This window comes from Lepidothrix coronata, unplaced genomic scaffold (assembly GCF_001604755.1).
Source record: "Lepidothrix coronata isolate B3197 unplaced genomic scaffold, Lepidothrix_coronata-1.0 Scaffold48, whole genome shotgun sequence".
In the NCBI taxonomy this organism is placed as follows: domain Eukaryota; kingdom Metazoa; phylum Chordata; class Aves; order Passeriformes; family Pipridae; genus Lepidothrix; species Lepidothrix coronata.
In genome coordinates this window covers 3935254-3952289 of record NW_016690228.1, presented here as the reverse complement: position 1 = coordinate 3952289, position 17036 = coordinate 3935254, and the positions used below count along the sequence as shown (strand labels likewise).

The 17036-nt window shown below is 40.3% G+C and overlaps 1 protein-coding gene across 4 annotated transcripts in view; it reads left to right on the top strand.

The window, feature by feature from the left end:
• ATP7B (ATPase copper transporting beta) overlaps positions 1-17036 on the top strand; it is a 44488-nt gene that overhangs the window by 14846 nt on the left and 12606 nt on the right. For 3 of the 4 annotated variants that reach the window (XM_017815111.1, XM_017815109.1, XM_017815113.1), the window contains 12 exons: positions 4941-6168; positions 7504-7773; positions 8902-9065; positions 9938-10099; positions 11839-11915; positions 12230-12404; positions 12982-13215; positions 13405-13496; positions 13612-13739; positions 14819-14973; positions 15150-15284; positions 16039-16233. In XM_017815111.1, coding sequence (XP_017670600.1) covers positions 4941-6168; positions 7504-7773; positions 8902-9065; positions 9938-10099; positions 11839-11915; positions 12230-12404; positions 12982-13215; positions 13405-13496; positions 13612-13739; positions 14819-14973; positions 15150-15284; positions 16039-16233 — 3015 coding nt within the window. The remainder of the gene's footprint in view (positions 1-4940; positions 6169-7503; positions 7774-8901; positions 9066-9937; positions 10100-11838; positions 11916-12229; positions 12405-12981; positions 13216-13404; positions 13497-13611; positions 13740-14818; positions 14974-15149; positions 15285-16038; positions 16234-17036) is intronic. The other variant, XM_017815110.1, reaches the window with a different exon arrangement.

Below are 17036 nucleotides of genomic sequence, written 5' to 3'. Positions count from 1 at the left end.
CATTTAATTAATAGAATGTGGCTTTTCAGTTGTGTGTTGCTGCCTGCCTGAATCCAAAGCCATGAATCAGAGGGTTATGAAAGAAGGAAGCAGGAAAGGTAAAGCACAGATAAGATAATTCCTTGGTGGTTGTGTGCTCAAAGGTAAGAGAGGGATAACTGGTTTCAGCCCACAGAGATACAGGGAGAAGAGCAACCCAAAAGCTCTGGAGATAGTGTGTCAGAGGTTCAGTGAGCTCTGGTATTTATAAATGAGTGGGTGGGGAGAGGCAGTGGAGGAGGTGCTTGATGGGCTGGGCCCCATCTTCTCACTGGCTGATTGCCTGGCATCGTGGGGAGGAGTCTGGTGTTTGAATTTCAGGATGTGAAAGTTGGCATCCCTGCAGGCCAGACGCAGGAGGGCAGGAAAGCAGTGCCAGCCATGGGGGGAGAACCTTGCTGGGTGAGCAGAGAGGAGCAGCATTGTGCCAGATCTTGGTGTGGGTGATGCTCAGAAGGTTGTGGGGTGCGCCTACCACGACCTCAGCCTTGCGCTGCAGAAGACAGGAGTGTTACATTGGCATTTTGGAGGTGGCTGCACCTCTTGGGAAGGGGAAATGGGTAGAGGGATGGCTTTCTTGATGACAAGCCACTCCACAGAGTGACCCATGGAACACAGTGGTGGAGGCAGCATGGAGACCCAGCCAAGGGTGGCTGGTGGCTGGGCCGTGAAGCCAAGGAGGGCACAAGCTGTGTTTAGTTCACAGCCATGGAGTTGCTTCCATTCTCAGCATATTGGTCACCATATGTGCATATGTGAAAGTCTCACCTGGTGCTGTGGTTTCCTTGTCTTGGGGTTTTCCTCTGAGTTCAGTTGTTTTTCTCACATTTATTATGTATCCCTTCACTGCTCTGTTAAACTCCTAGACTTTGCACATCTGAATGGGAATATCCAAAAGAATAGCCCATTTTGGGGGACAGCAAAGCAGCCTGCTGCTAGGCCTCTGAGAGCAGCCCTTGATGGGGGGGTTTGCCCCAGGAGCCACACAGACCATATGCAGTGACTGCCTTTCCCATTGGACCTGTCACAAGCTCTGGATGCTCTGATATGAGGGCTTGAGACTTGGTGCTTCCAATCCAGCAGCATCTCCCTGTCCCATCTCCATGCTTTCACAAGAAGTTAGTCCAGCCCCAGAGTATATATAGATGTTCTTCTTCTTGCTGGCTGGAGGCAGTCAGAATGGGGAGCATGAGCCTCTGCCTCTACCAGCAGTCTATAAGCCCTGCTTTGCTCCTGGACAGGCATGAGTACTACAGCTCCTGTCAAGGACATCAAGGGTTGTTCTTCATGCCTTGAAATCCTCATGCTGGAAGTTGGGCTTCAGATGCCATATTCCTGCACATCAACAGTTTCAATTGCTACTCATCTCAGGTCTAGTTCAGAGCTGTCTCCCGTAGATGCAACTGTTTTCCAAGCAGCTCTGGCACTTCCTTTAAAGCTCTCTCCATCTACTGCTGCTTCTGTGTCAATGAGTTTCTTGATTTTTTTCTGGGTTTTTTTCCGGGTTTTTTTCCATATTATTCATATGAACTTCTTTATGTTGAGATTCTTAGCTTTCAGACTAGAGCCTCACTCTGCTGTGCATTGTCAGTTGCAACTTTTATGTGCAGAACAAGGGAGGGAAAGAATTTTCATCATTTTATGTTTCATTATTTACATACTCTTTACATAGCTACTGTAAAATTATGCATGAGACTAGTAGAGCACCAACATACTTGGTGTACACTTGTCCTTAAAAGTAAGCAGGCCTCCTTTGGTGTGAGAGACAAAATAGTAACAGTGGCCAGTTCTTTCACACATTCCCCTCTGGATGCAGAGTCAGAAGCATTTCTGCTATTATGTTGGTATTTCTCTCTAGACAGAAACAAGCAGAAGGGGCAGCGCCTGGGAATCCCAGGCACCTTTTTTGGCATTTTTGGTGGTGATTGCTTCTCTGTTCCTCTTGCAGATGGTGTCTGAATTACTATACAGCCTCATAGATGCCATTTTATGTGTATGGCATCAGGAAACCCTCTTCTGAGACCCAGCTGTGCCTAAGGAAATCTACGGGCACGTTTCCATATCACTCGTCTTCGTGTCCTTACATGAATCTGCTGTTGTCCTCTGGTCTAGGAACACCCATCTTGCAAATACACACATAGATGTATTTATGCCCCTTCAGTTTGTGGGGTTTTTTGAAGCTGTTAGACAATACTAAAGGCTTTGTAAATACTTTATTTGTTCCTGTGCACATTTCTTGGGTTTGGGGGAAAATTCTTCAATGATTTTGCATTTGTGTCTTTGGTGGGGGGGGTTTAAGGGAAATAAGCTTTGTATTTTTCTTATATCCACGTTCCCTCTCTATTTTTTCCTTGTCATTTAAAAATTTGCGTGCAAGAATTTTTCTTCTACAGACTATAAACATCTGGTTTTGTAAAGTAGCAAACAAAATATTTTTGACAATTCGTTGAATGTTGATAATAGCCTTTTATGCAAAATATAAAGCAGCAGCCAAGTTTTGATGTTTCTGTGGCTTACAATGCATTGAAATAGTAGAACCAGTCCTTGCTTTTATGCTTTTCACATGGCTGGAGGACAAGAAATACCCTTTAATCTTTTTTTTCTATTTAATTTGAAATGCTTTTGTATCACTGGGTACTTGGGAAAGGTGAGACAGTTGGTGAGAATGGGGGTGGAGGGAACGGTGGAGTACATAAGTCTACTGATAGTTCCGGGTTTCATCTGCAAGTGGCTGCCAGAAACACAGTGAAGGGAAGCAGGAGAGTAGAGCATGTTTGTCTCGCCCATTTCTCACGCTCTGTTTCGCCAAAGGATGCAGAAGGCAAATGCCTTTGTCATATGAGCCAAAATAAGTGCACTGGGTGAGCTTCTGTAACTCTCATGCGGATTTGTGCTTCATTGGGTGTTTGTGATAAGAAGAGGGGGCCACAGCAAGCAAAGTGTCCTTGAGGGACTGAGGATAAGGGAGAGGAGATGAGGTACAATATTCAAAAAACATTTCTTGAGGCAGATTTTACAATAAACGAAAGTTTGAGCTGTCTAAGCATTTGAAATGTGGTGGATGAGAGACTGTTTTTAGATGGGTTTATTTTCCTTATACAAGGCCAGGTTATTATTTCAAATTGTGGGAAGTCACAGACAGGAGGAAATAAGAATATGAGCATCTTGGTCGTCTTCGTGCTTAAACAGGAAACCATCTTTGCAGGGAAGTCTGATTAACTGTTAATGTTTTGTTTTGAAAGGAGAGTGTGGTTGCACATTTTCACATATTTTGGGGATTTCAGTAACTTCTGGGAAGGGAAGTGCAAGGAGACGGGTATGGGTCCTGGGTGCTGCCAGGCCTGTGGGAGGAGGAAGCAAAAGGGGATATCAGGACTAAAATATTCCTGTGAGTCTTCTTCCCCAGATTGCTGTTGGGATAGTGAGGGGCTGCACCATAATTGCTGAAGAGTTGAAGTTGCTCATTCCTCCTCCTGTTATAACAAATACAGTACAGGAAAAGCTGAAAGAAAATGTCTTGTGTTAAATTTTTGCTGTTTTGGTTGTGACCTCAGACCTCATTATTCCCAAGCTGTCTAAGCATGAAACAAAATCAAGTTAATGAATTTTGAATTCTGCATCAAATGAACTGGATGCATTCTAGTGTTAATAAGCAGCCTAAATGCTTCTCATCCATGCTGTGGTATTGAGGAGGGAGTTTTCTTATGGGTCATAGGAACAAGACTTGCAGTACTGAGCCTGATCTGTTGGCCCCTTCTCCAGGCCCTCTTTGCAGTAATGCCCAGCATCAGGTGTTTTATTGAATGCTGGAGATCCCACAGCTTTGCTGGCAAGAGAATAGATTTATCATAGTTGCTTTCATCTAGATCTTTAGTATTTAAAGCTGGTTTAAGTCATGGATATGAATTTTTATGTTCTTTCCGTGAAATCTGACAATCTGGAACTTGTCCCTCCCCTTCTCAATCTTCCTCATCACATGGTGCCACTAACTGGAGACAGAGTCTGTGCTCTGAATACCTATTCTGTGAGAAGCATTGCTGTTATTTTTATTTTTTTAATACTTCATTTTCAATTGAATTGAGTGCATCCAACTGTAGAGTTTCAGTACCGCAGAGCCCATGATCTGACTGATCTGTTTCAGTACTTGCCATCCTGAAAATCAGTGTTGGATCAAACCAGTGAGTAGCTCAATTTATAATCTTTCTTAGGTGCCTCACAAGTTGGTAAATGAAACTAAACCATAGTGGAAATATCTGCATATAGTTCTGTGTCTTTTAAGATCTTTATCAGATATAGATTTTAACTTAAAAGATCTATATATTATATGCAGAGACCCCAGGCCTTTCTGTGCGTGCGTATACTCTTCAAATATCATGCAGCTGGTCCTCCCTGCACCAGCTTGTTTCAAGCTTCTGGGAGATTCATGATTCTGTTTTCTTGGGCTTTTTGGTTTGATGTGGTTTGGTTTGGTTGGAACTCCCAATGAGCAGGAGCAGATTGGCCAAACTCAGGCAGTTTAGGACATTCGTGGAGAGGCAGTCAGCATACACTCTACTGCGACCCACTGTGCCAGTGACAGTGTGCTCTGAAGAGCAGGGCTCAGGCTTTGTGATGGAAGTGCCCTGTTGCTGCAGAGAGCTCGTTTTAAATTATTTGGTTGGGGTTGGAATACTGAATCAATTCTGGTTTTACATCCCTAGTGAATAGTTTTTAAATTGCTGCTCAAGAAATGTGTCAGAGGCCTGATTCATCATCATGGGTTAATGTTGTGAAGTGTTTCAGCACTACAGACTGACTTGAGAACACTTCTAGCATGTGCTTCAGAGCATATGCAGACCATTGCAGCGTATACAGGGCTGAAGATACAGGCATTTATTTTTACTCCTCCTCTTTCTCCTTAGGCTTTGTCAAACATTGATTCTCCTCCTGGCTGTGAGCTGGAGCCTACAATGAAACATAATTTTGCTTTTGACAACATGGGCTACGAGGAGAGCTTTGAAACCACTCCCTCTTCATCTTCCCAAGAACGTACTGTGACAATCAACATTGTGGGAATGACTTGCCAATCATGTGTGCAGGCAATAGAAGGCCGGATTTCCAAGGTGAAGGGCATTGTGAGTATTAAAGTCTCCCGTGAACAGAACAATGCTGTTATCAAGTATCTGCAGTTGGAAATAAGTCCGGATCAGATTTGCCTGGAAATTCAGGATATGGGCTTTGATGCCAACATAGCAGAAGAGAAGTTGACAACAGCAACCATAAATCTGTCGAGCTTGAAAGAAGCAGTAGTTAAGCTTCGCGTAGAAGGCATGACATGCCAGTCCTGTGTCACCAACATTGAAGGAAAGATTAGGAAACTGCATGGTGTAGCAAAAATCAAGGTGTCACTTGGTAACCAGGAAGCAATTATTGCTTACTATCCTTACATCATTCAGCCTGATGACCTCAAGAGACACATCAATAACCTGGGGTATGACTGCACCATTAAAAGTAAATCAGCCCCTTTGAAGCTGGGTGTCCTTGATCTCCAGCGCTTGCAGAATGCAAACCCCAAGAAGACACCAGCAAGTTTTGAGGGTGATGGGTTGGATCCACTGGTTGCTGAGATGAGTAGCACAGCTACGGTGACTGTACAGATAGAAGGCATGCACTGCAAGTCCTGTGTCAGAAACATTGAAGGAAATATATCAGCTATTCCTGGAATAAAAAGTATTAAAGTGTCTTTGGAGCAAAAATGTGCTGTGGTAGAGTATAGCCCAAATTTAATTACCCTGTCAGCTCTGCAGCAAGCTATTGAATCCCTTCCACCTGGAAACTTTAAAGTATGCCTCCTTAATGGTTCAGAAGTAAATAAAGGAGCATCTCCATCACCTGCTTTCACAGGTGATCTCATCAAACAGTCGCTGCAAGACCCGATGTGCATAGTTGTTATTAAGATTGATGGCATGACCTGCAATTCTTGTGCACAGTCCATAGAAGGGACCATATCAGAGAGACAAGGAGTGCAACAGGTAGCAGTTTCTCTGGCTGGCAGTACTGGAACCATACATTATGATCCAGCTGTCACTAACGGCGAAGAGTTAAGAGCTGCCATAGAAGACATGGGATTTGATGCTTCAGTGCTGACAGGTAACAGTGGTTTTTTTCTGTGGGTAGCATGCCAGGCTGGGCTGTGTGACACCTGCTTTGAAATTCTCTTCTAGAGAGAAACTCTTAAAGCATCACATTGGCATTGTCTTTTCTGAATGACTGGCCTGATCTGACGTCACTTAGCAAGGGAGAGAGGTTTCAGCTGTAAAGCACCTTGTTTCAGGCATTCATAACTGCACTAATGGCTGTAAGAGTTGAGTTGTGTTATGAAACCAAGATATTTGATAGTTGGTACAAGGTCTTTCAAACAGCTCATGCCCTTACCCACTGAAGTAAGTTTCCTACTATGTCTACAGGCTGCTATAAGTAGGTCTATCAAACCAAATGTTTTCATTTATGTTCCAGAATACTAAAACCTACAAACTTAATGAAATCTCTTTCATTTAAAACCACTTTTCACCTAGCTAAAACCTCTTCTCTTAAGAAGTTGCTTTGATGCACAATCTCCTCTCTAGTGAATTTCAAATGTAGCAGTTTTTACCTGCTTCTAACTAAACAGATTTGCTTTGAAATAGTGATGTAGTTTACCTGAAATTAATTTGTTTGATCACAACAGACCACATCCTATTCACTTCTTTCATGCGTCCAAACCCTCTGAATCTGTGGTACTACTACAAATGAGGCAGGGCCAGTATGTGGCGTTTAATTATTATTTGTTTGGTTTGTAATTTGTTAGTACGAGACCTCCCAATCCATCTGTGGGAAAAGAGGGAATCCCCTGTGTTTAACACATTCAAAAGCAACGCCTGCTCCTTTACACAAAGGAGGCAGTTTGTGAACATAGCTGGAGCTGTTGTGTGTCTGTTCAATGTCTGGTAAAGAACAAAAATGATTACAACAGGCCTGTTTGTGTTGAGGTCTCCTGGGTGCTTTCACTACTCGTTTTGCACTACTTGCAGTGTAAATACTGCACCATAAAGAGAAACCTGTTAAGAAACTTGTCCTTTTCCTTGTTTGAGATGAAATGCTATGAGTACTGCATAGATGACAACGACAACAGAATGGATATGACTGGACTGAATTCTCTGTGCTGGATAGTGACCCTCTAGGTATCTTTATCAAGTGGAGGCAGATGTCAGGTCTAGGCATTGAAATTAAGGGGAATCATTTGTCATCTGAAAGTGGAGAACTAGTTCTGTAGAGTTAAATGATCATGCAAGTGGTACTGGTGAGTGTATAGTTTTATAAGCCTAGGAATAATATACACTATTTCCATGTAGAGACCAAGGTTACTGGGTTACCTTTCAAACTACTGTGTGATTGATATGTGTGACTTGTTTGAACTTTTGCATCATCCAATCACACTGTAAATAGTGTTTGTTCGGTGTATTTGTTCATTTATTCAAGATACCTCTACTGCAGAACATAGGCACCAGCCTAATGCCAGCAAAGCTTCAGTGCAGCCTCGACCTCCAGAGTCTCCTCACCAAGGCTGTGTCTTGGATGCTCTTCCAGACAGTCCTCACCTTGATGGGTCAAACCAGCTCAGTGGAGCAACAGCTGAAAAGTGTTTTTTGCAAATCACAGGCATGACCTGTGCCTCATGTGTGTCTACCATCGAAAGAAATCTGCAGAAAGAAGACGGTATTAAATTTAAAATTCCTGTAATGGGTCTATAAGGGACTGTGGGGTGGAAAAGGTATTCTGTGTGATTCTATGGAATAGGTTGTGGTACATCATCTGAAGGTAAATAGACTTAATGCTCTTTTTAGTGCTAATATAACTATGTCATTGTTTTACTATCCTACTGCACTGGTGGACAAACCTCATGGACATACTTGTAACAGTAAGTTGTTGCAGTGTGATAAAAGTTTCAAGTAATTTCAAGTAAGACAAGAACAGAGAAAGGGTTCTCATTTAGTTTTCAGGGCCTTATTGCTTTACAGAGCAATCCATCTGCTCCAGAGCTGTTGAGAGCTCTGGCATGTTTTTGATGTGAAACTTACCCTTCAGGGCGCATTTGCACAAGCAGGTATGAACAAATGCATGGCTCCAGTGCCAGGGTAAGCTTAGGCAGAGCAGTGTTTGCTAGTCTAGAAGTCTGCAGGCTGGAGCTGCCTTTCCTCTGACCATATGGAAGATGAACGGATGAGCCTTGGCAGCCTCTGATTTCATTTGTGTCAGCATGCCTTTGGAGGGTTTTGCTTACTGATTACTGCATCCCCAGTCTCACAGTGATGGTCTCACTGTCTTGATTTAAAAATCCAAGAAACCGTTAGCACTTCAAAACTATTTTTTTTTACCTATGAATTTTATGTTTTGCTTTTCAATTCTAAATGTAGATTTCTGTGGGGTTTTTATTTATTAAAAAAAAGGAGGAGATGGGAAACAAGAAAACAAAAAAGTCTAGCATTGTATTGCAGAGTTTGTTTGGCTCTTTCCAAACTAAGAGAGTCCAGGATAGAGCTCATAGCAGTAAGTGCAAAGATTGTTTCTGAACGTCCTTTTTGTCTCATTAGATCATAAAAAACCTCACCTCCTTCCATGTTCCTCTCATTGCTAAAGGGAACCACAGTGTGGCTGGATCTCAGTAAAAACTTTGCTGTTGTGACCAGTGAACAACACTAGAAGGAGGCAGAGGGAAATCATTAGGCTTATAATGTCTCAGAGTTGTTACAGTCCTCAATGACAGTCACTTGTAATATTTTATTTTTCTTTCCCTCAAAGGGGCTATATTAATTCTAACATTTTTTTTTTATTATGCCACTGCAGGAATTGTTTCAGTGTTGGTAGCACTGATGGCAGGTAAAGCAGAGATAAAATACAAGCCAGAATTCATACAGCCTTTTGAAATAGCACAGCTGATCCAGAATTTGGGTTTTGAAGCTACCATCATAGAAGATCATGCAGAAACAGAAGGGCATGTGGATCTTCTTGTAAGTCATGTGTATTTGGTTTAGGAATAGTCAGGTCTGGAAGACTCGTTTTCTTGAAAATACCTTTATTTAAGCACTTGTACCTTCAGCAGCTCAGTTCTAGATGGTGATGTTATTGTTTCTTAATTACTGAAAAGACAAGATCGTTTGTCTTAGAAGAACCTATACAAATGCACTGAAATAAAAGGTGATAGTTCTATGTACAGACGAGACTTTTCTTAGCAAGCAGGAATAAAACAGAAGTTTTCTGTCAACAGTACAGATTCTGAGTGATAGAGAATGTGTCACCAAATATGTACTGCCAATGCTGGGGGCTTTTTATAGAGGTCTAAGAACTTTGGATAAAATTAGTTAATTGTTTTATGAAGGACAGATTCTTCAAATGTCAGTTTTTATTCTCTGACAGATACCTACTTCAAGACAGATAACAGTCTGCAGTTGTGTTAATAAAACAGAAGTAATCAGAATAATGCCTTGTTGAAGCCACAGGGAAATTTAAGTAAGCAACGTGAAGTTACATGTGCAGAATTTGGCTTTGCTGGTGTTAATATAGCTGTTGATAGAACTATATTAGTTATACTATTACAGTTAATACAACGTCTGCGTTCTGCTATACAAATACATAGCTGTGACTATAACAGCTAGTTGCAGAATTTTATAATAAAAGTGGGTAGTTGTATTCTCAGCTTTGTATCATTTAAGACAGCTCTATAAAATCTTTATGCTGAGGCCTTGGGTCAATACCCGAAGAGCTTGAGTAGTCATGTAGAATTAGTACCTCTGTGAGATCAGGAGGCCTTGTTTCAAGTTCATCTACAAATATTGGGTGAATATATGGGATTGATAACTACCTAAATTTGTCTTTTCTTTAGATTACAGGGATGACTTGTGCTTCTTGTGTTCACAATATTGAATCCAAACTCATGAGAACAAATGGCATATTTTATGCCTCAGTTGCACTTGCAACTTGCAAAGCTCACATCCAGTTTGATCCTGAAATTATTGGACCTCGAGATATTATAAAAATAATCAAGGTAGGATTTAAGAATTTTTTATGTATGGACAATTATAAGGTGAAATTTAAAAGGATTTAGAGCAGCTGATAATTGAGAGGTTTCACTGACTTTTGCAGATGACACAGTTATTGCCATATGTTTTTATGCTCTTATGCTGAAGCTGCTGTGCTGCACAGTCATGTGTAGTCTCACAGGTTGTTACTCTAAAAACACATACTAAAAACTACAAAAAGAAACCTTTTTTATCTATATGTGATAAAAGTCCAATATATTTATTCTTTGCAATTCTGTGTGTACAATCATGTGTCTCTCATTTCCAGTCATTTTAGTGGTCTTAATATTTCATTAAAAAAATACTACTTTCTTTTGACAGTGAAAGGCTGTAAAAGAAGTTTTGCCACAGGTCATAACACAAGTATTACACATCTCTGTATACACTTGCATTTATTCTCACATCAATAGAGTGGAATTTTTTAAACTGGAAAAGCTTGTGATACAGCCACTAAATGAAAAAAAAATCCTGGCTTACCAGTAATCACATAGATCATAAAATCCACCATTACCGTGGCCCAGATGTGGACAAAACTTCCTTTTTCGCCCACCAGAAGGGAAGAAAATGTACTGTATGACGTGCATGGAGTGAGTAGTCAGGGGGACAATAGAGACTGTTTGCCCTCTGTGCTCTAGAGGATTTATTCAGAAAAAAATTCCTAGACTACAGGATTGATGGAGCAGCAGTTATTAACATATTAACTAGTAGACTGTTCAGGATGGCAGAGAAGTTCTGTAAAGCATATATTGCCAGAGAAGCATTTCATGATGCAGGTAGGAAGTTTAGATGTATTGTTCTTGCAAGCGTGCTTTGGGTTTTTGGGTGTTTGAGGGAGAGGCATAGTTCTAGCCTTAACAATATGATTGCAATCACAGCCTAACGTCCTGAGTCAAAGCATGGAGAGGTTTAGGTTGGACATCAGGAAGAATTTCTTCACAGAAGGGGTGATTAGGTATTGGAACAGGCTACGCAGGGAGGTGGTGGAGTCACCGTCCCTGGAGGTGTTTAAGAAAAGACTGGATGTTACATTCAGTGTCGTGGTCTAGTTGACAGGGTGGTGTTTGGTCGTAGGTTGGACTGGATGATGTCAGAGGTCTTTTCTAACCTAATTGATTCTGTGATTATACTGCAGTAACTCACTGGAGTGTCAGTCAAAGCTGGCTTTTTGCTTATATTTGTTTCTGGAATGCTTTGCCCTGTAGTCTACATGTTTAAACGGATTTTAGACACTTTCATTTTTCACTTCAGGTTTATCTGCTAAACTGTAATGTTTAGGATTTGCTTACAAGGTTGTCTAGCCCAGTGGCTTCTGCATTTTTACTTCCTTTGTGATATGTCTCATCTCTCATAATTATTCCAGTGGAGGTGAAAGGGCAGACATACCTTGTCCTTGAGGGGATAAGCAACAGAATTCCAGCTGTCAGTGGGAACTTCCTGTGCCTAGGACAACTGGGATGCATACTGCATCTATACACCATGTGTATAGGTACCAGAAATCCTTATCAGTCCAGATTTTGAGTACTGACTGAAATATCCTCTCATTTTGGAAGGATCTAAAAATAAATAAGAAGTCGGCATTTATTAAATATGGAACAGTGTCCTTTTCTGACATTTCTTCTAAAAGTAGTGTCATTTAAGTATGTTATAAGTAATAGGGTTAGTTTAATCAAAACTAACTGATCTTTCCTCCTCTGTCAATAAAAAGGAAATTGGCTTTCATGCTTCTGTGGCTAGAAGAGATCCAAATGCACATAACCTGGATCATAAAAAGGAAATACAGCAGTAAGCATTTCTTCTTCTCTCTCACTAATTAACATGTCTAGATCATATCTTGTAACTCATCTCTCCCCAGGACTCTTCCCAGTTAATTAGCTTATTCTTGTGTAAAGAATATTTAATTTTACTATTCACCATTTGGTTCAAGTACTTTTATTACTTTCATTAGTTTTAAACTCCTAGAAGTCTATACAGTTAAACTGAAACTGTCCCTAAATGTTGGATCTTTGCAAATATCCCAAAGCTGTGCACTGTGAGCACACTGGCCTGAGTACTGCAGAGTGTACAACAACCAAGGATTTACAGTTTCTCCTTTTCAGGTGGAAGAAATCTTTCTTGTGCAGCCTACTGTTTGGTATCCCTGTCTTAATCATAATGATTTATATGCAAATACCCAATGGTGAGCACCATGGGTCTATGGTGCTGGAACGGAACCTCATTCCTGGATTATCTATTTTGAATCTTCTCTTCTTTATCCTGTGCACTTTTGTTCAGGTATGTCCACAGTACATCCTAGGGGTTTTGTTTCTATTCATTTCCTATTTCATTTACGTAATCTGATGTGGTAAAGACAGGAGACTGGAAAACTTTAGTGGATTAGGCCTTCTCCCTTGTCTGTACCACCTACAGAACAAAGTGGCACTTTTCTGCAAATTATCCATTCTGTATTTACTCACAGTACTTACTGCTGCCAAAGTTGCATCAGATAGTTTTCTGAGTGGGGAAGGTACTGTCACAGTGAAAAAAAGGCCTGATCATCTGCAAACTAATTGGGTAGCTATAGGTAAATCCTTTAATCTTCTGTGCCTTGTTTACTTTGCATAGCTGAGGAAAAGGATGATATTTAGCTGGTTTTGAAAATAAGGAAGGGCAAATGAGAGATGTCAATGGAGTCAGTCTTCCAGGAGACCTGAAATTATATCAGTACAAAATTTGCGTAGGACAGCAACGCTTTCTCTTATCTACTATGTTTTTTAAATTCTGCTATGGGCAGTATTATATACTCTCTCCATTCACTGCTGTGGTTACTGCTGTGATCTTAATACAAGTCTGTCCATGCTTACACCAACAGTTTCTTGGCGGATGGTATTTTTATGTACAAGCTTACAAATCGCTGAGGCACAGGATGGCCAATATGGATGTGCTCATTGTACTGGCCACGACGATTGCTTATGTGTATTCCTGTGTGATCCTGATAGTGGCGATAATTGAAAAGGCGGAGGAAAGCCCTGTTACTTTCTTTGACACTCCTCCAATGTTGTTTGTGTTCATTGCACTTGGCAGATGGCTGGAACACATAGCAAAGGTAACTCATCTTCACGCTAGTTATTGTTGAATTATGATAGGAGTAGAATAAAACTATTCAGAGGAATTTTGAGTCAGATGTTTCTGATGCAGCCTATACTGTACAAGGTCATTTAAAGTTCATTGTGTTGAGTAGACATCAGCATTTATATACCTCAATATATCTTAAACATTAATCTCTCTTTCTTAGAGTAAGACCTCAGAAGCTCTTGCTAAACTTATGTCTCTTCAAGCCACAGAAGCCACTGTGGTGACTCTTGGACCTGACCACTCTATTGTCAGGTACGTATTTATGAACCAAAACCACTTCAGCCTGCCTGGGTCACAGACTATGCTTGATCCAGTTAACGTGAAAGCTGAGAGCATAATCTGTCTGTTTTACTTGTGTCTTTTGTAGGGAGGAACAGGTAGCTGTTGAACTGGTTCAAAGGGGTGATATCATAAAAGTTGTTCCCGGTGGAAAGTTCCCAGTGGATGGAAAGGTCATTGAAGGCAGTTCTATGGCAGATGAGTCTCTCATTACTGGTAACTCCCCTTACCTTGTGCAAAAAAGTGAAAGCTTCTAGAACTCTTTAGTACAAGAAAAGAGAGCAGACCCAACGCAAACATGGCTGTCTGAATAACCTCCCACCGTAATGGATACTGTGACTTGCCTTTGTGAGCTTGAATTCAAATCCTGTGTCTGCAACACCCTAAAAAGCTGAAGAATTTCCTCTCTGTTTTGTCACTTACTAATGTACTGATGGGATGGGTAGAGTCTAAACACTATTGTCATTATTCCAGTGATCTGTTTGGAGTTTCCTCTGGAATGTAATTGTAGAGATGGTACCTTTTCAGAAATAACTTCTAAGGGTTAATGGGGAACTATTGATGAGATGCTGGGGTATGTATGACAGGGCTCTTCCAGTGAGCAAGTAGAGGGAAAGGAAGCTTCATAACTTGACACCTATTCAGGGTCATGGGACTTTTTCACAGCTTCTGAAATTTTCATTTCATTTGATAAATAAAGTAAGGATTTAATGAATTGTACAATTCTTATAAATAAGGTAAAGGATAGAAGTTTACATTGACATTGGCTTACTTGTTTTAGTTACGTATTTACTTTACTTGGGAGCCCCGACACCCTTAACTTAAGAGAACCAGTTGTTATCACTAACCCTGAAAATACAGATTTTGTAGAGCTACTGTTCTTGGAGTGGAAGCATGAGAACAGGAGCTTTTCCACAGAGAAAACTTTTCTAGTCTTTGAAAGCTGAGGATTGTAGAAATAAAGGCAGATTGCTCAAACTCCCATGACAAGGCAAAGTGTTAATGGAGAAATTCCTAGAAGTTCCTTTTCCAACCAATTTGCTCCTGGCCCTGTTGAGGGATGCAATACTGAAAAGTTAAGACCAAGGAAACAGCATTTCCTTTGAAATTAAACCTACAAAAAGGTTTATGGAAGTATGACGCTACTTTTACATGTCTTCACCAGACAGAGATACACAGTATGTGATTTCTGGTCATTATTGCTTGGTATACTGAGTTTGCTAACAATGAGCTGAACGCTAATGGACTGTGTTATTAGGGGTATTGGCTCATTTGTTCCTACCTTTTCTTTCTAGGGGAACCTATGCCAGTCACTAAAAAGCCTGGGAGCACAGTGATTGCTGGTTCTATAAATGCACATGGCTCAGTTCTTGTTAATGCTACTCATGTTGGTAGTGATACCACTCTGGCACAGATTGTGAAATTGGTGGAAGAAGCTCAAATGTCAAAGGTAAAAATAATAGAGAAGAAAACCTTAAATAATCAAAAGATTCTATATTTTCAGCAAACTGCGTTTTTCCAGACTTCAAAAAAGAAATAGATAAAGATTATTGCATATTTTCATGAACTCTGCATATTTATTTGTTTTGACCATAACATGCAAATAACTGGTTTTCTTTTTTATAGGCACCCATCCAGCAACTGGCAGATAAGTTTAGTGGATACTTTGTTCCATTTATCATCATCATTTCAACAGTGACATTGATAGTATGGATCACAATTGGTTTTATAAATGTTGATGTTATTAAAAAATATTTTCCTGTAAGTAATTTTATTAAGAGATGGATTTTTTTCTTAGAATGCCTTACAATGTACTTAACATACTTTCTGTGCATAGGTTTTATGTCACAACCTGGCAAATATTTTTGTGCAATGTGGTGTTTCCTAGACAGAGCAGATAATTACACTTGTTAAAATCTCTCTGCAGGTATAAATATACCTTTGCATTTCCCCCTTAGTTATGCATGGGGTTCTTACAAATGGAAATTATTGGCAGTCTTTCTGGACTAAACATGATCTATAGCTGCATTGCAAGGAGCCATTCCTGTCATGTCTGAAATATTTGTGGACATTACGGTTCCTGATGGCAGATAGTGGTTTTGGCTTTAGAAAGAAGATGAGCTTCTGCAATCTTTAAGATGTGTATTTGCTATGCTCAGGAACTGTGGGGCTCTGTGTACCTCGAAATAGGGTTCTCCTTTGCTAAACTATAAAGGAAATTCCAAAAAGTTATATTGTCGCCTGAGAGCAGAGTTAAACATATGTGTGCTTGAGCAGCAAAAAATACAGAAAATACTGTCATAAACAATTCATAACATTGATCTTTATTTAGCATTATGGTAACAATAATAGATTGCTTTCCTACACTGGAGGCTTCCAGACAAATGTGTTTTTTGATATTACTGTGATTGATTGTACATCTGTATCGTACATCTTATTGTACATCTGATTGTACATCTTCTGTCAGCACTCTTACATATCTTTAATTTTTTCCCCTTTCTCTTCCTTCTTGCAGAATCAGAGCAAACACATTTCAAAAGCTGAACTAATACTGAGGTTTGCATTTCAAACCTCAATCACTGTGCTGAGCATTGCATGCCCTTGCTCTTTAGGCCTGGCTACCCCCACAGCTGTAATGGTGGGCACAGGAGTGGCTGCGCAGAATGGTATTCTCATCAAAGGTGGAAAACCCCTGGAAATGGCACACAAGGTTAATAGTTCATTCTGTACTTTTGTATCTTACACAGCTATTGCTACATGAAATATAATTTCCCAGGAAATCCTGCAGGTCCAGAGAAAGACTGCAGAAAGTTGTTCTTTTTTTTTTTCTTAATTCACTGCTGCTCATTAAAGTAAAGAAGACAAATCTGACCTTCTTTCTTCAAAGCAGTCACAGCAAAGTGTTGAGAGCCAACAGATCCTACAATCTCATGACTATGAGGCTGCTAATCTTCTGCATGGCCTCAGGGGTTTCTGACTTTTGCATTTTCTTTACCTCTTCTGCAAAAGAGCCCAGTAATCCAGTAGGTTTTTTTCTTTCCTCAGAGAGCTAGTGTGAAATGCATATTGTTCATGATCAGCAGTTTAAAATGTGGGATGTAAGAGAAAAACCAAATTATTTGAAGCTGTTTTGTTGTATAGAAAAAAAGATAGAAGGGAGGAAGAAAAAACCCTTCAAAGACATAAAAATGATGAAAAGAGGAGGAAGAAGTTGAAGGAGGAAGAGGCTTGACATGTCCACAAAGAATATGAATTGAAACCATGCTATGATAGACTGTATTAGACATACGCAGAACAATTTAAGGGAAAAGGATGGTAAGAGCAAGTTAGTCAGAGTGATAATTCTTGTTCCTATTGGACCAGAAGTTCCAAGTCTTTGAAACAAAAGAAAAAAGACTGCTAAATAATGCTGGAACTTTTTACCTTTTGGATCTAAGCAAAGCTAGGGTCAGGGCTTTGAAAACTGGGATTCTGCAAGGCTGATGTGTTGAAATAGCTGGGAATGGAAAAAAT